At 42.7% G+C, this 21,493-nt stretch overlaps 1 protein-coding gene across 1 annotated transcript; it reads right to left on the reverse strand.

Annotated features, from left to right (window-relative positions):
- Window positions 1-15,384: 15,384 nt before the first annotated feature.
- On the reverse strand, window positions 15,385-19,175 carry CBLN2 (cerebellin 2 precursor; the record flags this gene model as incomplete). The annotated part of the gene is made up of 3 exons (XM_079717576.1): window positions 15,385-15,582; window positions 15,823-15,942; window positions 18,819-19,175. The coding sequence occupies 3 exons, from the start codon at window positions 19,173-19,175 to the stop codon at window positions 15,385-15,387; spliced, it is 675 nt and encodes a 224-aa protein (XP_079573702.1).
- Window positions 19,176-21,493: the final 2,318 nt, after the last annotated feature.

The raw sequence follows: 21,493 nt of genomic DNA on the forward strand, positions 1-21,493 counted from the left end.
TAAAATAATACCTGGAATTGTGACTGATAACACTATACCAGGACATAACACAGAGAGCAGGAGTATAGAAAAATGTCTATGAACTTCATATAGTTTTTGAAATATTTACATTAATAACAATTACCCCTGCAAATGTTAAGCATCTCTTCTTATTTGACAATGATTTTCATGCAATTGAACATAGCAACTAAATGTAGTTACTCCTTTTGCAAGATGAAAAGACAAATCTGAGATTTTCCAGGGGCCCTCTGGGAAATCTCAAAGTCAGTTTGAGATCAAGAAGAGTTCATTTAGGATTTGATTTGGGGGGGAAGGCAAAATATCGAACATGTCAAAAAGTTTGAATATTTGAATAGATAAGATCCTAGGTCACTGAAAAATACTTGGCTACCTGTTTAACCAAAGTAACAATAAAATAATTCCAAAGTAAACAAGAGGAGTAATGTAATTATAAAAAACAAAACAAAACAAAAACTTCACTCATTTAAAAATAGATGAGAAGACTCAGTTCTCTTAAATAACGAAGAACATGGTAAAGTCAACATAAAGCACAGGAAATTATTTTGATAAGACAGAATCTCTGTGTTGAAGGATTACTTAAAAAGGTAAACAAACAAAAACTAACTTTTACAATCTCTTATCAAGAGCAGACCAATAATCGAAGAACGTTTGTTGTTCTAAGAGAAAAAAATCATATTCTAGTTTTGCATTTATGTTCTATTAATACTAAAGCTCCTAAAAAACCGTATAAATAAATCCATTCAATCTTATCCAGTTTTGATCTCACAAGATATGATTCCTTTTCCAAGATTCCTTTTTCTCAGACTACCTATAACTCTTCATATATTTGCAGTTTTTGTCCTTTATTCTCTCCTTTTTACTTTAGAACAAAATTACTCCTTTTCCCATAACAAAAACACATCCTACATACTATGCATGTTTTGTAGACAATGTCATTTCCCTTCACCTTTATTATTTCCAGTAGTTTTATTTTCTTATATCGATTGTATTTTTAACCGGTCATAACGTTTCCTTTTTTACAGAAAAAAGCTAGGAAGTAATCATTTGGGAATTGTCTGTCACATACCAGCCTTCTGTAGCAGACTAGCAAATTTTATTCCTCTTTAATTTCCAGTGTCACAAAAGAACATGTTTATTAGCAGACTTGAATATATTTAGCCTCTCTACACCATATGAAATAAGAAACCAAAAGTGTAAAAACTTAAATTTAGGTTTAATAATTAATGTTTCAACTTATAAAGAAATATAATCTGCAAAAAGACTGAAAAATATTTAAAAATTAAAAAAATTAATGTTTCAGTAGGTTATTTAACTTAGAAATTATTAATGAGTATCTATTACTTAACTTAGCATAACTCTTAGGCTACAAATTGCCGAAAAGATTTTGAAAACTATTTTCAGGCAGACGTATTATAACAAACAAAGCTAGCCATCATCTCAAGTTACTTCCCTGTTAACTATTTTTATAGCACATGCACATTCATGCATATTAGGCAAGTATACCATGAGAAAAGAACAACAAATAAATAAGAACAAAAACAAAAAACCCTAAGAGAAGTTAAATACATGGGCGTTTTGTTTTACTTCCATGCTTGATATGCATGAAGTAATTCATTTCTTCTGTATCTTTATTTGTATATTTGTTCTTAATTTGAATTTGTAATTTATTTAATCTTAAATATCTAATAGATATAATATTACATTATTTCACTAATAATCCCAAGTAGAAAAAGTTTATGCTCATAATATCTTTAACTCTGATAACTCAGAAGACATACTCATTTTTATTAAGCCAATATTGTGAAACTAGTCTTATTTATCAACAATTCACTCAAATGATGTGAACTTAAAAAAAACATTTCGGTTAGTTTCTATGTATCTGGGAATGTTAGGAATATTTAATTTATATAAGAGCTATTTTATCTCTAAGCCAATTTGAATAAAGTTCCTTTATAGGATTTTATGAATTAATTTGGAAATATCATCAGATGCAGAAAAATGTCACATATGTAGTACATTATATGCATATATACATACATAATCATATACAAACATTCAGATGCAAATAGAGACTTTATAGCTTTCATTTTAAAATTTTAGTCATGAGTCAAGTAACAGTCGTACAGAACACACCAGCTTATATAAAACAGTTGACTCTTGTTTTTGCTGTACTTGATATTCTCATTTGAATTGTGTATCTGGCAGACGGCACAAGTAAGTGCACCTGCGCAGTCTGAGGGCTCAGGCTTTTATCTGTATTTGTGGAGGAAACTTTTAAGATTTTCATTTGCCCTGACAGGTAGTGGCTTTGGGGGTCCCGAGTTCCCTGAGCATTCCTGTTGGAGGAGGGGGCAGGGTGTCCAAAGTTCAAGTGACCATGGGGAGTTGGGGGCCAAAGTGGGAAGGGAGAGTCTGGGGTGGGGGGGGCACAAAGGGATGGAGGAGGTGAGGACTTGAGACCCTTCCCATATCCAAGGAGTCATGGGGGCTGAAGGGAACATCAAAGCTGCTGAAAGAGGGAAGGAAGGGTAGAGGTGATAAGAAGAGAGAGGCCTGAGAGGAGCCTGTTTGGGGAGATTTGTTTCCCAGAGAAGCCAATGAAGGTCCAACTTATCCTTAATAAAATCATGCCAATAAGAAAGGGAGCTGACAGAATTTGTGTCTAGGGGTGGAGCATATGTCAGGAAGAATTGGAGAGGAGATCTCAGAAGCATTGCAGACAGGATTTCAGTAGGGTTTTCCGTCAACTAAGAAGCTCCCCTGTTCTTAACTAATGGTACTTGGCAAACACAGATGCCCGGGACTCTAACCCAGCCCCTGTACCTTCTGAACAGAAGGCTGGGACTCCTGTAACCCAGCTGCTAAATCAGAGCCCTCACAAGAGGCAGGAATTTCCCCCTCAAGAGTCAGAGGGAAAATCTCCACCCGAAAGAGCCAAGACTTCCACCCAGGAAGATGTTTCCCCAGCAGCAGAGCTGAGACTCTAATGCAGCCTTGAGAGTAAACTCAGAACCTTAGGAATAAAAATCCTGCTTCAGCCCATGGCCATCCAGGGCGCTCGATGCCTGGGAGCGCTCAACGTGTCAGGTGCTCTTTTTAAAGGGACTTAGCGGGATTCTTGCTCCAAGTGGGCTAGGCTGGCTTGAGGACGAGGCCCAAGGTCAAGACCAAGTTTCAAAGAGGGATCAGAGAGCCTGCCTAAAGTTCCATCGAGAGAGAGTCTGTGTCACTTTCAAACAACTGTATATTTAAAGTATCTATCTTTTCATCTATCTTTTATCTATTATTCATCTATCCATCTATCTATCCATCCATCCTATTCATGTGTACACTTACATTTCCATACCATCATTATCACAATCTATATGTCCAGATATATTTTCCATATATTTGAGTCTAATGAACAAGTGTTATTTTAATTCTAATATGTATATTCTTGGAGGGAAAGCTAGTGCAGTGAAAATATGAGGCACTTTCTCAAAATATGCAAGAAGGAAAATGTCACAGCTGCTAGAGGGCGTGAACGTAGCGGCCCTGCCCCATCACCTTGTGTGGCTAAAGCCTGACAAGATGCATCATGTATTAGGGTGTTATAGGGAACTCTTGTTTTCTACCTAAAGGCATAACCACCAGGGCTGGCAGGATAAACCTCTCTACTGCCAAAATACTGTCAATAAACCACAGCTACACACTCTTCACAGTAACACCGCTATGAAGTAACATTGATTATCTCCCAGGCCAATAAGCTTGACTCCATAACGTGTAATTTGAACTAAACCATCGCAAGTAATCAATAGAGAATTATCAATATCTTGATGAAAAAACCTTAAGTTATCAAAATCTAAATTTATCTTATGTTAATTTGAAATTACACTTAAATATCTTATCTCACTGAAAGGTACTATAAAACTTCCTTATATGTAATCATTATTCTTTTGGCTAATCTACCTTATTTTTAGTTGTACTAAGTAATGAAGGGTCTTTTTAAGGCTTTCTGCCTGGTAGTAGAGCCAAACCAAGAACCCAGACAAATACTATTACACAAATAGGTACCACTTCTGAATATACACCACATAATTACTGAGACCAAGGCTCTTATTTTAAACAAGTAAAAAGTTGTTAAAGGTAAATTTTGCCTTACCATTTTGAATAGGAATGTGACATTTTGTTGTTTGTTTGTTTTGTTTTTTACAAAAAGTGCATTCAGGAAACAAACACAAAAAGTAAAAACTCTTTATCCTCTTTAAAATATTATGAAAATATGTATTAGTAAAATGTTTTGGTAGTAAATTTAGATGTAATAGTACCAAATGTAAGCTTTTTCTGTGTCCACAATCTTTAAGTTAACATGTTTTGTAAAAAAGACATAATGAGAGGTAACAAAAAATAAAAGTAATATTCTCAGAAAAACATTTGGAGACAACTTTTGTTTTGTCTCTTTATTATCTAACTTCAAAATATATTTCCTTTGGTTAGAACATAGCAAATACATTTAATGCAACCAAATGACTTACCATCTCGAAAAATCCCATTTTAGTTTTGTTTAATTAGTTTTAATTTTGCTAAGTATGCTTTCCAGGCAAGAGATCTAATCTCTTAAGGAACTCCCTGACTCCAGTCTCTAGGAGATTTCTCCACCCAGAGGTTCAGCTTAAACCCCCATGAACAGCTTTAGGGCAAGTAGCTCAGTAAGAGCATAGCTTATTTTCTTCTTGTGCTTGATGTCTCAGTTTTGACTCTAGAGTTCCTAAGAGAGAGTGACCTGTGTCCTTTACAAAATATGCAGTCTTGTTGGGAAAATGAGCTATTTGTATTTATATGTTTGAGTATTTTGCATTCATGTTTACAAGGAGTTCTGGCAAGAAAAAGGAAAGAAAAGTTTCCATTATCATTTTCTGCCTGGGAATGATGACTAAACATCACAAGAGCCCAAACGTTGGCGTTCCTGATATGAGAATCAATTTACAGCAGCTGTTGCAATATTTCTCTTATGATTACAATAAACCAATTTTTATGTTTGCAGGGTGCAAAGCTAAATTGTCTTTTTTAAAAAAAAACAATGTATTTTACTGAAATAACTGTAATGCGAACACTTATGATTAATCACGGCGTACATAGGTGTTTATGTAACAAAATGATTTTCGCACTTTAGCTCTCGTTCTGAGATGCAGTATAAAATCATAGTTTAGAGAATAGGTTCTGAACTTAGAAAGTCCAAGATTGGAATCCTACCTCTGAGATTCATTTGCTATGAGACCTTGACCACGTCATTTAATTGCTTTAAATGTTATTCTTATCATCTGTAAAATGGTAATGAGAGTGTCTATTTTGTAGGGTTATCATGATGAACAAATGGAAAGATAACCATAAAGCACTCAACACAGTGTCTCCCATGTGCAAAGAGTTAGCGTATTTTTTTAACATCTTTATTGGAGTATAATTGCCTTACAATGGTGTGTTAGTTTCTGCTGTATCACAAAGTGAACCAGCTATACCTATACATATATCCCCTTATCCCCTCCCTCTTGTGTCTTTCTCCCATCCTCCCTATCCCACCCATCTAGGTGGTCACAAAGCACTGAGCTGATCTCCCTGTGCTATGCGGCTGCTTCCCATTAGCTATCTATTTTACACATGGTAGTGTATATATGTCCATGCCACTCTCTCACTTCGTCCAGCTTACCCTTCCCCCTCGACATGTCCTCAAGTCCATTCTCTATGTCTGCGTTATTCCTGTCCTGCCCCTAGGTTCTTCAGAACCATTTTTTTTATTCCATATATATGTGTTAGCATACGGTATTTGTTTTTCACTTTTTGATTTACTTCACTCTGTATGACAGACTCTAGGTCCATCCATCTCACTACAAATAACCCAGTTTCAGTTCTTTTTATGGCTGAGTAGTATTCCATTGGATATATGTGCCACATCTTCTTTATCCATTCATCTGTCAATGGACACTTAGGTTGCTTCCATGTCCTGGCTATTGTAAATAGTGCTGCAAGGAACATTGTGGTACATGAATATTTTTGAATTATGGTTTTCTCAGGGTATATGCCCAGTAGTGGGATTGCTGGGTCATATGGTCATTCTATTTTTATTTTTTTAAGGAACCTCCATACTGTTCTCCATAGTGGCTGTATCAATTTACATTCCCACCAACAGTGCAGGAGGGTTCCCTTTTCTCCACACCCTCTCCAGCATTTATTGTTTGTAGATTTTTTGATGATGGCCATTCTGACCAGTGTGAGGTGATGCCTCATTGCAGTTTTGATTTGCATTTCTCTAATGATTAGTGATGTTGAGCATCCTTTCATGTGTTTGTTGCCAATCTGTATATCTTCTTTGGAGAAATGTCTATTTAGGTCTTCTGCCCATTTTTGGATTGGATTTTTTGTTTTTTGATATTGTGCTGCATCAGCTACTTGTATATTTTGGAGATTAATCCTTGGTCAGTTGCTTCGTTTGCAAATATTTTCTCCCATTCTGAGGGTTGTCCTTTTGTCTTGTCTATGGTTTCCTTTGCTGTGCAAAAGCTTTGAAGTTTCATTAGGTCCCATGTGTTTATTTTTGTTTTTATTTCCATTTCTCTAGGAGGTGGGTCAAAAAGGATCTTGCTGTGATTTGTGTCATAGAGTGTTCTGCCTATGTTTTCCTCTGAGAGTTTTATAGTGTCTGGCCTTACATTTAGGTCTTTAATCTATTTTGAGTTTATTTCTGTGCATGGTGTTGGGGAGTGTTCTAATTTCATTCTTTTACATGTAGCTGTCCAGTTTTCCCAGCGCCACTTATTGAAGAGGCTATCTTTTCTCCACTGTATATTCTTGCCTCCTTTATCAAAGATAAGGTGACCATATGTGTGTGGGTTTATCTCTGGGCTTTCTATCCTGTTCCATTGATCTATATTTCTGTTTCTGTGACGAGGGTTAGCATACTAAGCATGACCATTAACAACAGTGGCAGAGCATCATTCTGCCGGTACAGTTCCTGCATCTGCAATTTTTTTCCCTTAAGTATGAAAGGACTCCAGTTTTTTCATTTGTATTACAATCCTCATATTATATATTTAACTAATAGACCCTTGAAGCATGATGGGGAAAGAAATTTGGAAGGCCATTTAGCTCATCCTCTTGCATCACTCAGTTTTGTTGTGGTATGTTTCAAAAATATTTGAGATAGGAACATTGGACCCAAGAAGTAATTTCTTGACCTCAAAACACCGAGACATCTTTCTGAAGTTTTCAAATTATACCATTAAGTCAATGTGCATTTAGCAAAAATAAAGCCACATGTTTGTCTTTCTATAACTTGATGTAAGGGAATTCCCAGAGGCCTCTCTCTGGAGCTTTTTTGCATACTAATTATGCAGTGGTTTAAATCACAGCAGCACCATCTATTGGGGAGTTTTTCCTGAAACAAATGTTTCTGCAATTCTGCAAGAAGATATAGCAAAATTAATTTAGGTCCATTTCAATTCTCCATTAAGATAAAAAGTTTATGTTGGTAATAATTTCTTCTCATGAACATACTCAGGAATAAGTAAGAATCTTAAGTAAAAGTTGCATGCCATTCACTGTTTGTTGCAGTACATTTTGAGACATTTTTAAAAAAGGAAAAATGAAGCATCAAAAGCAATAGGCCTTAGGGGAGAATAAGCCTTGTCTAATTATCACAGTCTGATGCATGCATGCTTTTGCCAGCTAATGACTGGGGAGATGTGGCCATTTTCTTTAAAAATCCAACTCCCTCATCCTTTTGTGCCAAGGTAATTTAGATGCAATGGATGAAAAGCAGATTAGGCCATGATCCATTGATCATAACTTTCTGTTGGATTTATAGCACCAGATGGCTTAATTATTCTCAACAGTTCTCAATCTCTGTCTGTCAGGGAGACCAGATGTAATGTCTACCTTCTGGTGAAATATATTCCGGAGATTGAATACAAGGAATGAAATATGATATGTAGACCAAATTATTGAAGTAAGAAGTTAGTAGAAGTGACTCTATGTACCCAGACAAAGGTACCTTGGTCCATCACCTTCCTCTTATATGAAAATGAGTTTTCACTGATGACATAACTAGAGGCACCCAGAAGGCATTTTGACAGTGGGTAAGTTTGGACTATAAATATTTATTTATTTCAAAGTTCACACACACAGGAACATACGTATGTGTGTGTTTGTAGAAGTAAAACAAAGAGAATTCATGTTTGCTACCAGAGCCATTTGTTCTTGTGTTTATCTTTTGTTTCTTATTAAGCTAGACCTTTATTCGTTAAGTTAATATCTTTAAAACATGCTGAAGGGCTAGGTGGCCCATCTAGTCTGTTTAAGAGGGACTTCACATCATGCCTTGCTTGTATCCTGCTTAAGCCCTGTCTTCCGAGGATTTAAGTAATCTTAGCATGACTTCTGCTTTCCCAAGAACTTCACCACATGAGGAAAGCAGAAATACAACTGTAAAAAGGGCTCTGATAATGTAATCTTCACTGAGTGTGTTAAAACAATGGAAATTCCCTGCATCTGGCCCTGTGTCACTTTCATACCTCCAAGATTAGTTCACGAGCACTAGACTGCCATTGGTCTGTCAAATATCCAACCATGTTCACCAAGGGAGGAGAGGTGATGGGGAGACCTTTTAACTGGGAGATCAACTGATGCTCAGTATTCAATGCCAATGCCAAACTCACATCCTCTGCTTCCTATGTGAAAAATGTAAATTACATTATTAACTTTAGTAAATATGCATTCACATCTCTTAAGTTTCCTCCCACACCCACCTCAGACGCCCTGTCACCAGAAGTTTAACTGGCTCTCCTCCAGGCTACTTTTGAACACCATTTCCAACAAGGACTATAAGCTCTTGGCATACACCGACTATGTCTTTATTTTTCTATCATTATCCCTAAGCGCACTGGCCCCTAGGCAGCAATCTGCAAATGTTTTGGAATGAAAAGGAAATATCTACACCCTGTTCCCAAAAGAATAGATCATTTTTTATAAGTAATATAATTGCTCTTTCCACTGACAGTTGACAATTCCAGAACAAAACTATATGACATCTTGACATGATGCTCGGCAATGTGAAAAAAGACAGTGTCCCATGGTCATGTCCTAAATTTGTTGTTCAGTGATAAACTTCTCTCTGGAAGTATACTATTTATGATCTAATAGTTACATGATTGTGAAAAAAAAAGTTAGCAATTCAAAGATAAATGTTAATTTTAAGCTGGTAGGAATCTTTAAGATCCACGTAAAAATAACGGCAAATGAGGACTTTTAGTAATAAGGAGAATTTGCCAATTTTTTTCAGTTAATTTAGTTATACTTTAGACATTATTCTTGGGTCAGTTCTATAATAACAATGAACCAGAATCACAATAAGTGCCCTTTTATAATACAAAGCCAAGGAAACATTAGGGTGCTCTATATCCCACAGGACTTTGAAAGTATAAGAGATTGAGATAAGTATTTTCCAATGAATAAAGTGATACTTAGGCAAAATACCTGAGTTCCACATTCCAATGTATGCCAACATTCAACACAAAGAATTTTTTTTTTGCTATCTAAAATGAATTTAAAAAAAGAAATCAGCATTCCTGGAATGCGAAGAAACACTAATCCAAGTTAAAGGCAATGCTAGTCAGGTCTCAAGACTGGAATGGCTCATTAATAAGTAGCTTCCATCCTGTTAGGACAGCTCCAGGGCAAAGCGGCATTCTAACCCTGGGGAGTCTTGCCGTAGGCGTTCAGAAGAGGGAATGAAGATTTCTTTTCCAAATTAAGTTGTCAAGGAGCTCATTTACGCTACACAAAGAGTGTATGTGGGTGAGCTGATGAAGATGATGATTTATGACGCTATAGACACTGAAGTGATTCTGGTGATGGAAATCCACAGCGAAATCCGCTTAGGAAGATAAAACAGAGCTCCTAGTAAAACCTCATGGCTTTTGCCCTTACAAATTTCAAGTTACCCTACTTGGTTTGGGAATGGAAGGAAAGCTCATTTACTTAGAATTCACGTTCTGGTATAACGTTATTATACAGACACACACATGCCATTTTTTTTTTAATTTCATATTCATTGGGTCTACTTTATAGGAATTTTGAGAAGACTTTTTTTTTTTCTTTTCTCAGGGGGTGAGTGAAGGCTGAATCTGACCAATCACACCATGGACAGCTGTGTAACATACAGACTTTTAAAATATCTAAACGTGAATTAATCGTAGACCTCCATCCACAAGAGCAATAAACATACTTTTTGGTGAATCGATCTGCAAAAATTATGTTTTAAAAATCTAGGCAAATACATAAACAGATTTGACAGAGGAACATGGCCAGCATCAGTTAACGTCTTCACAGTGTATTGTTCAAAAAAAAAAAAAAAATCAGAGCACAAAATATCTAAAACCATAAAACCAAAATGGAAATTGTTGTTTAACTCACTTCAGTATATTTGGTGTGCTTGCTCCTAAAATGCCAAGAAAATTAACTTAAAGAACCTCACAAGAATTTATAGCGTCTGATCTTAAATTTTAAAATGTTTGTAGGGGCTTCACTGGTGGCGCAGTGGTTGAGAGTCCGCCTGCCGATGCAGGGGACACGGGTTCGTGCCCGGGTCCGGGAAGATCCCACATGCCGCAGAGCGGCTGGGCCCGTGGACCATGGTGGCTGAGCCTGCGCGTCTGGAGCCTGTGCTCCGCAGCGGGAGAGGCCACAACAGTGAGAGGCCCATGTATCGCAAAAAAAAAAAAGTTTGTAATATCCCACTGTAGTAGCCAAGCGCCAGCTTTAGATATAGAGTCCCAATGACAAGTGAACTACACAAGCAAGGCAAAAGGGTAAAAACTCACTGTAGTTCTATGATCAATCTAGTTTTACATTTCTTATGTGTTTTTACAGAGTGCACAGTAAACCGTTTATAGTGATTCAATGTAACCTGCTTCTATGAGTTCCATCATTTATTTACACCATCTTAAATATAATGTAACAGAACCTTTCATTCAAGTGTATCTATATGGTAGATTGTTATATGCTTTCTATTCTGTAGAAATATAAACATTAACTACTTATTTACAGCAACATTCTTATTGCAATATTAATTTCTTTATAAAAGACTGCAAAATTGTAGGGTCACAAATTGCCAGAAGATTCTGTGTTCTTGTGCCATATATGAGGCATGCTGAAGCAACCCATGCTTTTGTTTTGCTTGTATAAAGTGATTCATCAAATTTTCCTCTCACATATTTCTAGATTCCAGGAGAATGTAGCCAGTGTATGTATTTTATTTTTATCATTATGCTAAAAATCAGCTGTGTATGTGCATGTATTTACAGGCAAACCATATATATGTAATACTATGAATGTGAATTGATAACAATTTCCTTTACAAGATGTCAAGGAAATAGTACAAACAAAATTAAGTATTCAGTAAAAGTTTTGGTTTGCTTTGTATAACTTTTCTAACTCTTCTGATGCATGAAATAACTAGATTTAGCTTAAAATATTTTTTCCAAATAAGTACATCTATGTAATCTCTATAGGATTCCATGAGTTTTCATTCTAATATTCAACAGGTTTTTATCAGCTTTGCTCTGGGCAGCCACAGTAAGCACAACCTTTAAAAATGTAAATAATTTCATTATACATAAATACATAAATCAAAAATATAAGGATGCAAATAAAGGCTCAGGAATTACAGGTGTTAAACAGTTTCTCAGGACCTAGAGTTGAATCATCAGGATTGTGTTTCAAATTAGAATATATTTTAAGTTAAAAAATAGTATTGTTTTAAAAGCATTTACAGTTTAGTAGCATTAACATTTATCAACTAGAGCAACTCACTATTATAATGTTGTAATATTGGAACCTCATCTTTTACTTGTGTTAAAATGTTAATTATACATTTTTATAAAATGTTGGTTACATATTTGAATGGAAAGGTTGGCTTGAGCCACAGATGATAGTCGAATAACATAACTGAGAATTAAATTAATATGAAAATGTGTAGATTTTGATATGTTTCTAAAAATCAAATGAGACTTCAATACAGTGCTGTAATTTTAAAAGGCTATTTGAGAATATGGACACTTACTTTTCATTTTAAATATGTCCTATTGGACATTTTAAATATGTCCATGGACATGAACATTTTAAATATGGCTGTTCATTTTAAATATGTTTTCATAAATTGCCTGTTGAAAAATCTGATATACAAGAAACACTCTCCCTACCTTTTTCCGCCATGGCTCCTTGTAGTTCTGACATTTCTGTGTGATTCTCATATTAACCTTGGGGGTTAAGCAGAAGGTGCAGGGTCGTTTTCCTCACTCTACAGGTGGGGAAACTGCGGCTCAGAGATGGGGCTGCTCAAACTGGGCTTCAAATATAGACGTCCCTTTTTTCCCAATTAAAGATATATTTCAAATTTTGATCTGACCTGTATATTTGTATAGACCATACACAAGAGCTTCATCTCCCTCAAAGTTCCTTAGCCAAATAGAACCTTGGCAGGAGCAGGAGAAGATGATCAACAATTTTAGAGACACTAATGTCCTGGCTTCTTCCTAATGTAGTGCCTGTCATCCATTTAAAAAAAAAAAGGGGGGATAAAGTTTTCCTTCCTAATATAAAATCAACTCCTGAAACATACTTATTTTTAGATAGCTCAATTTAATAACTTATTATTAGACAGTATACCCAAATGACAACCTATATGTAATACATTTATAACTAGGAAGTAATGTCTATTACAAATTAGTAAGCAATAAAAACTTCTCATTCGTCTTTCAGTCTCAGACGTGCTATACTGTCTCTCACTGAGGACTGTTTGCTTTTTGTTTTAAATTGAACATAAGGTTGAGGAAATGAGGGAAAGAGGACTATATAGCTAAGGGCAATAAAATAGAGAAAAATCTTAGCTATGATCCTGCTGTGTATGTTACCAGCATTAATAAATAATGCTCTCTAGGGCCTCCCTGGTGGCGCAGTGGTTGAGAGTCCGCCTGCCGATGCAGGGGATACGGGTTCGTGCCCCGGTCTGGGAGGATCCCATATGCCGCGGAGCGGCTGGGCCCGTGAGCCATGGCTGCTGAGCCTGCGCATCCGGAGCCTGTGCTCCGCAACGGGAGAGGCCACAACAGTGAGAGGCCCGCGTACCACAAAAAAAAATAAAATAAAAAAAAATAAAAATAAATAAATAAATAATGCTCTTGTCAGGAGTATGTCTTCTACTCACAGAGCCAAAATATCCCAAATGCTTTTCGGTTGATGTTTTCTGATACTTTTTTCCCCTTACAAAACGTAACAGCATTTTGATTCAAATTAAATTCTTTATCCTGTTATGCTCTTCATCTAAGGCCAGTAAAACTTACACCCTTAGCCCAACTATATTTTTTCATGTGTAGAATCCCCACTGCATTTCTTATTTGAAAATGAAACCCATCCTCACATACATCTTAGAAACAACTGATGCGATCATCAAAGGTCAGCTTCTTGTGTATCTGTGTTCTCTGATTGAAATATTGGATTGGATCTTGTACTACATCAAAGATTAAATGTGATAAAAGCAGATTGCCTCTCCATCAAACCTTTTTAATGCTGTCTTTTTCACATAATACCTCCCCCCAAATCTTTCTGTGTGAAAAATAGATATTTAAGAGCGCAATATACATCTGGACCCAAAGCTAGATCTGCCTCTGTCGGTGTGTGTTTTTCTGTGTATTTTCTAAAGAGTAAATAGTATAGGTTTAATTTCCCCACGCCCTTGATCCTTACACACCTTTCCTTACACACATTTTGAGAGTTGGAAGGCGAGGTGGAGGGAGAGAGCAAGTCAGACATCAAACCCATTTATTCTGCATCTTAAATTATGACTTTTTATCATCAATATTTTGGTTACATTGTTACACAAAGGACAAATTAACATCCGGTTTGAGGTTTCTTCTTTGATTGCTTTGGGATCAGTGCCATTTCCTTGGCGTACGAATCCTGCACCCGTCAACTCTCAGCTGTGTTTTCATAATATTGTTGTACAAGGTGCCAAACAACAAGGATTTGGGAAAGTGCTTCTAGGGCACCTCTGCCGACACCTTCAACCACTGCGATTTCCAGGTGGCTTCCCGCCAGGCGCTCCCAGGGGAGTGTCAACACCCTCTGGCCTTGGTGGGTCAGAAGAGGATCCTGATGGGGAAGAACTGGTTGGTCCCGTCGACTCTGAGGCACCCGATCGCGGTGTGCTCACCCAGAAGTGGATCCAAATGGACAAAAACATGCTGCCTGGAAGACCCAGGTGTGCTCAGCAAAGAAGCCATGTGATCAGGGACTTGGTCGTCACAGCTTCCATGCCCATCTGACATGATTCAGGCCACCCAGGAACATCAGTCTCTTAAAGTATTCCAGAATGTAAATTAAAAAAAAAAAAAAAATCCAGGTTTTTAGTTCCAAAAGTGCCTCTGAGAGAATCTCTTTGAAAGTATAAGCAGAAATGTCCATTTGTCATTTTCACTTTGCTCTACAGGTACCTTTTGTTTGGTTTGGTCTCCTCCAAAACAAAATACACAGTTAGTTTTTGTTTTGTCTTGTTTGGTCTCATCCAGGAATTCAACACACATTTTTCTCTCCTCACCCCAGCACAAAAGATAAGAGCAGGGCTGTGGACTTGGACGGAGAGCTGTGTGTGGGAAGGAAAGTAGTTTCTTGGGGAAAACACACACACGCACACACACACACGCACACACACACATATACACAAACAATACAAAACAAAACTGGCAGTCCAATGGCGCAAAATTTGCTTCTCCGGATAAAGCACTTCTTAACACAATGTCCCTTCCCCCTCCCGCGTCCTCCCATCCATCCGGGGTGGGGAGGAAAACGGCATGAAAGCGAAGCCATTCTTTTTCTTAAGGCTGAACAGACACACAGAGAACACGTTTCAAGGACTGTCGGGCGGTGGTGATTGGCAGGGCTCTCGCTGTGAGCCCAGCCTGCAGCCTGCAGGCCATTCCGGGGGCAGCGGTACCAGGTGCAGACAAAAGAAGAGAAGTCAGTGGTCCCAGTGATAAAATCCCATATCGACTTTACAATCACAGGTACAAATTGCTCAGATCCGTCATTTCATTTCTCCTTCAGACCTTGTCATCTAAAACTAATTAGAGGTCAGGTTGCAGAGGCATGGTCAACATTCAAAGAAAACACTGGAGGTTCCGAAGGCGATCACGCTTCTACCACAACAGTCCGACAAAGGAGGCTAGAAACGAGCTGTCCTGTTCTGGCAAGTTTGGGGTGTTAGGAAGGGTGAACTCCTGGGTCCAGATGGCAACTTCCCCATCATCGGCGGGGCAGGGCGGGGCCGGGATGCTGCGTTCATAGAGGGAAAACCAAGAAGCCCGAGAACGTGGAGTACTTCCAGCCTCCCATGAGGTTGCCCCGCTCCAGTTTGAGGTGGACTTTGTCCTCCCTTTCCATCAGCAGTAGGACACCATTGCTGGCAGCTTCTCTGGTGACATCCTGGTCCCCTGCGAAGGCGGAGATCACCGGGTAGCCGTTCTGCATTAAACTGACCTGCGAGGCAGAGGGTAAAGCTCAGCAGACCACGATGCACCCCATTCCACCCACTTGTTCTCATCTCCCACCCCATCTCCCCCAACCCTGGCCATGGACCTGGACCCATGCGGGGTCCTGACCCAGAGGACTCAGCTGGTGCCCAGGCCCCCGTGACCCCCATCCCTGGTTCTCCCCGCCTCGCAGAGGGTGGGACTGTTCATCCACAGCCCAAAGGGTCCAGCTGTCAGAGCAACCCACCTGGATGGTTTGTCTGTTGTACACTTTGACCACGTGGAAGCTGAAGCTATAAATCCCTTTTCTCGGGGCTACAAATATACTGGAGGCGAGATCGAAATGGTTGCCAATATTTACTAAGACCTGGAAAAGAAGAGGGGATACAGCACGCACAGAACAAGCCCCTCCTCCGCGTGTGTTTCAGTCAGACTCACAAAATCACCCCCACCCGTCCCTTTAGGAGCTGAAGCACCACCGCAGCACCTGCTCAGGGTGCCCAGGCCGCCCCAGGAAGGAAGCAGCCCCGGAGCGCAACATCCTGCCTAGGAATTGATTTCCGAAGGATGCTAATGGATTGTAATTCAAAAGGATGGCTTTAGAGTATATTTTATTTATGCGTTGAAAACGTGGATGCAAATTGTGGCTGCTGTGGGCAGGGCTGAGAGAAAGCAGGGGAAGACGATCAGCTCAGTAGACACACTGTAACTGAGTCTGTTCAGCGGTCCGTGGGATTCTGGGGACTTGAACGTGAAGCATGGAGCAAAACAGAGCTCCGTCCTGAATGGGCAGAGAAAGGACTGTGGTGTAAGAGGCCAACTCAGTGAGATAACTTCTGTCAGATAAAGCTTGGGACGAGCTTTGTGTGCTTTAGGAGAGAACAGACCGACCGTGTGAGGTTTCCTCTCTGTTTCCCAGCCCCACGCATGCCCCTCCCCGCCGGCAGCACACAGTAGGTGCTCAATAAAGGCTGCTGGGTGAAAGACCACACTCCATAAACACTGGCTGCGCCCATTTCCCCTCACTTTACTCCACGTGAGGTGTCTGCTCCCTAAGCTGAGCTATGATGTCATGCAAATAAGCTTGGACAACTAAAGGGAGAGTGGAAAGGCAGCTTGGACACCCTTAGCTCAAACGGTGGGAACTCCACAAGGTGCGAGAATAATGACAAGATGAGCCATGAGATACAAAATCACGTGACCCTCCAGGTGCTATTTCTCAAATAAAAGACTGATGAGACTGTCAGGATGTCGTAAGCGGAACTTGGAGAGTGGAGGTTCCCCCCCATTACGAACAGATTCCCTTTCAGATATTCAAGGCAGAATATGGCCCCTCTGTCTGGACCTGTCCCCATTCCTCCTCACACACACATGCACAACTCAATTAAAATAATAAAATGGCCCGCCTGGTGTTCTCAGCTTTTAAAATGAACAGCCAGCAACAACAAAATCCTAGATTAGAGGCCCTGTCATCTGTTCAGAAAATAAATTTCAACCTCACACCCTTTGCTGTTATTTTGTACACACTCATTACAGATGGATCACACACGGCTCCCAGAGCAACGGGCAGGGTGCCACTGACAACTGCTGGGATGGCTGGCGACTGCGCCACAGCAGCTTCTTCAAGGAGCTCCAAGCAGTACTTCAGCCCCTCGACTGCAGGGCTCAGAGACACTCAGGCTCTATCGTTAAAGGCGATGTGCTTCAGGATGTGAGTCCTCCTCCCTCCGAGGCTGTGTTCCTGTCTGCCTGACAAGGCTTGAGAAAAGAACAAAGCCTCCCCTCTCCAAGCCCTCAGCGCTGCTTCTCCCAACTCAACGGCCTCAACTCTCGCACCTCCATTTCTAATTCAGGAAGCTGGTAAATCCAGGGCCCTGCTGTAGACGGAAGAACACCCACCAGCCCCAGAAAAGCAAGTTTCAGTTACTCCCTAACTGGGGAACCAGAGAAACATCATTTAATCTGCCCTGTCATAGCTTGCTCATCTATAAAATTAGAATCCTACTACTACTTAGCCTGCCTACGTCACAGAGTTTTTTTGGACACCCTAATGAAAGGGCAGGTGTAAAAATGCTGTGAAAACTAATTCACTGCCTGCTTTAGTTGGACATAATTAAATTAAAGACATTTATGTCTCTTAAGAAAAAAACAGATTAAAGAGAGACACGCCCCGTACACACCCCTCCCCAAATTTCAAGTACATAATCCTTAACAAGGATTAAAGCAAATAAAGACACTGGCCTAAGAAGAGGCTTTGGTGTGTGCAGATGTGTCACCACTTAGGCATGCAAGTTGGTTAACAGAGAGAAAGGAACTCAATCAAGTGTGCTCAGTAAGCCCGAGCTCCCTGTGTGGGAAGCACTTTGGCAAAAGGAATGGAATGGTGAGGTAAAGTTTGGAAACCACGCTAATGTTTCCTGTTTATTTCCGAAAAACAACAGAAACCAAGGTGGGGAGGGAGGACCCTAGAGGAAGGTGGCAGCCTCTTATCCTGGGCGGCAGTAACCCAGAGAAGGCGTTGCCAAAGCCTGATCATAGGCAGACCCTTCTGCTTTGAAGCCAGTGGGAGAAGTTGAGTGGCTAGAGCAACTTAAGTCATGGCTCTTCATTTTGTGTTTTCTTTATATAAGCATGCCATGTAGGACATCGATATGCATTTTATGTTATGTTGTATATATTGTATCTACCGTACATTGCATTCATATAACCACACTCGGTTTTGTTTAGTTTACCTATAACTATACCTGCTATCCACCCCCCCACTCTTCCCCACTTATTTTTCTGAAGACAAGCATCCTCTCCCCAGTCCATTCCAAAATAAGCAGTAGGTACACATTTTCGGAGCCTAGGCTGAGACCTTCGGAGAACCCGCGGGCTGAGCGGGGAGAGTTTAAATGCGCTCGGTCTCTAAGTGGCCAGTGGGGTGACAGAAACATCCACCACAAAGGACGGCCCCCATCCCAGCGAAAAACAAAACGTTCACTGTCCTTTCGGGAAATCTATTTCAGCTCTCTTGGCTCTACGGGACGCTTAGCTTTACAGGACTCTCAGTCACCCCAGTGCCAACTGAGCTGATTAGTTCTAAAAAAGCTACAGTGTGAAAAGGAGAGCTCACTGGAGAAGGGAGAAAGGGCAGAGAGGAGGGGAGAGCCTGGAACTCCACGTCCCGGAAGCCGGCGACCCCCCAGGCCCCCCGCCCTCCCCACCCCGGGCGGGAGGCGAGGGGCAGGCCGGCCGGCTGACCTGGTCGAAGTAGATGGTCATGGTGCGGTTGCTCATTTCGGACGGCTCGTGGTTGGTGCTCCGCGTGGCGGAGAAGGCCACCTTGGCGCTGCCGGAGCGCACGGAGATGCCCAGGGAGGAGGTGACGGCGCCGTCCGCCGACGGGCTGGAGTCGCACACCACCAGGCACTTGCCCTCCAGCACGATGGGCTCCGTGTCATTCTGAGCCCGCACCGGGCAGCCGGCGGGCAGCAGCAGCAGCAGCAGGCCCAGCGCCGCCCCCAGGCTGGAGCCGCAGGCGGCCGGCTCGCGCAGCGCCCCCCGGCGCCCGGGCATGGTCAGCGGCGGCCCGCGCGGGCCCCGGCCGGGCGCCGGCATCCGGGCTGCGGGGGGCTGCGCGCGGGGGCGCGGCGAGGGCGGGAGGGCGCGCGGGAACGCGCGGGGCCGGGAGTAGCCTCCTCTGGCCTCGGTCCCCTGCGCTGATGGTCAAGGCCGGGGTCGTCCTCAGAAGAAAGGCGCCAGCGGACCTGTCAGGGCAAAGAACCCAAACCCTGAGACAGGAAGGTGAAGCTGCGTGCGGGGGAGGCGCGGCGAGCAGGTCCCTGCGGCGCTCGGGCTTCCTCCCTGGAGGCCACCCCCTCGGTGCCTCACACTGCCCCCCGGAGAGCCCGACTGGCACACAGGTCCCGAGAAACGCCGGGGCTCACTGGCCAGGGCATCCCCGAAGGCTCCCGGGCGGCGCGCGCCGGGGGGCGCGGTCAGGTAAGGGGCCCGCAATTCCGCAGGGCCTCGGCCATAAGGACATGGCCGGTCACCGCGGAGACGAGGTCAACGCCACCCCGGCCCATTCAGCCCAAGTCAAAGGAGGGCTCAAGACACAGGCACAGAAAAAGATCCACTAAGCCTTAATGGCTTTAATTTCAGAGGCATTTTCTCTAAAGCCACACCAAGAAACCTTTTTCCTTTCTCTGCTTTCACTTTCATTCATCCTCTATTTCTCCGACCTAGAGACTTTTTTTTTTTTTTTAAGCTATCCATTTAGTGAAGATCTTATCCGTTTTCCACCCCAAGAACAAATCCCCAGGAAGCTCCTTCGGGCGAATAAGATTAAGAGGAAAAACAAAAACCAGAAAAGAAGAGAGAGAAATCCTAAAACCGAACATTCACTTCCAGCGCCCCCGCCCCCCCTGCCAGCAGCGAGCCCCTTTGGAGAAGCCCCTCGGATCCCTCTCTCTGGCGCAGGACCAGAGGATTCCAGCGCTGGGAACCCCGAGCTTGGCTTATCGTGCAGCTTTTGTTTCCGGACTCCGGGCTCTTCTCCTCCCGGCCAGGAGGCAGCCTCTGCAGCTTTCTGCCAACTTACGCGCCCGTCTGCACTTGTAACCGGGCCCCTTCTTCCCCCGCTAAACTAGACATATCTCTCCAATACCCAGACGAGAAACAAAAAGCAAAGAAACCTCTCCCCTCACCGCCCGCAGCTTCCGAACAACTCAGCCAACTGCCTAAATAGTCCTTATAAGAAGAGACAAGTTGTTTCCCGACGGGAAGCCTCCCTCCTCAGCCCCTGAACAAAATGATTTCGATGTTCTCTTCCGCTCTCTCTCCGCCCAGACGCAGACCCGCGATGGTCCTCATTGAGACAGACGCACGAATGCAGTTAACGCGCCGATCGCGGAGGGCAGGGCCGGGTTGGGTTACCTGGAACATCCATGATGGGCGAGCACCGCGGTCCGTGAACTTGTTCTGCTCGGAGAAGATGAGCGGGAGCTGGCGGGAGGAGACACCGAGCGCGACCCCTTCTCCCGGCGCTTGGCCAATAACCGCGCCGCCCCGCCCTGCCGCTTTCCCGCGCCGGCCCGCGCCCCGCTCCGCCCCGCGCGTCCCGCCCCGCGTCTGCACCGCACCCGGGCCCGCAGCCTCGGAGGGGCCCTCGCGCCCGCTGCTGCCTCTCTCCGCCGCCCCCCGCCTCAGTCCCGGCCTCTCCTCCTGTCTCCGGACCGCACCGCCGAGCGCCGCGGACGCCCTGAGGACTCGGCGCGCGCCCTGCACCGCCCCGGTCCCGCTCTCACCCGAACACCCAGCGCGAAATCCTCCCAGACGCCTCTCTTTCAGAAATTAGGCGACCTCAAGAGCGTCGGTCGCGCCTCTTCTTCTCGATTCTTTCTTTTCTTTTCCAAATTCCCTCCAAGTCTTAATCCTGATCACTTTCATAATTAGTGGGGAAAGCAGTTTTCTTTAAAAAAAAAAAAAAAAAAAAAAAAGAGGACTGGGATGAAGAGAAAAATCTTGGGATCTTAATGATGTGAAAGCTGGGGTTCCGGAACCTCCAGTTTGGGAAATGCCAGGTCTGGGCAGGGATTAGAGGGGCGCCTCCGCCTGGGTTTCTGCTTCTGCTCCTCTGAACCTGGGGGCTGGTGGGGCGCGCTGACACTCGAGCGCTTAGTTATTAAAATGCCTGCTCTGAGCTCTAACCCCCCGGGGACACGCGCCGGGTTTCCGAGCTGCGCCCCCAGCGCGGACGAGAAGCGCAAGCACGGACGTGGGGCGCCACCTACGGGCGCTGGAGCCTCCCTGCCGCGGGCTGCGGGCCAACGGGCTCGGGGAGAGCCGGGGAGTCCCACGGACACGGGTAAGGCTCGCTGATGGTCTTCTTGGACCCCCCAGAGCAGTCCGGGACTCTGAAAAAAATGTAGCAA

This window comes from Hyperoodon ampullatus, assembly GCF_949752795.1.
Source record: "Hyperoodon ampullatus genome assembly, chromosome: 13".
Classification (NCBI taxonomy): Eukaryota; Metazoa; Chordata; class Mammalia; order Artiodactyla; family Ziphiidae; genus Hyperoodon; species Hyperoodon ampullatus.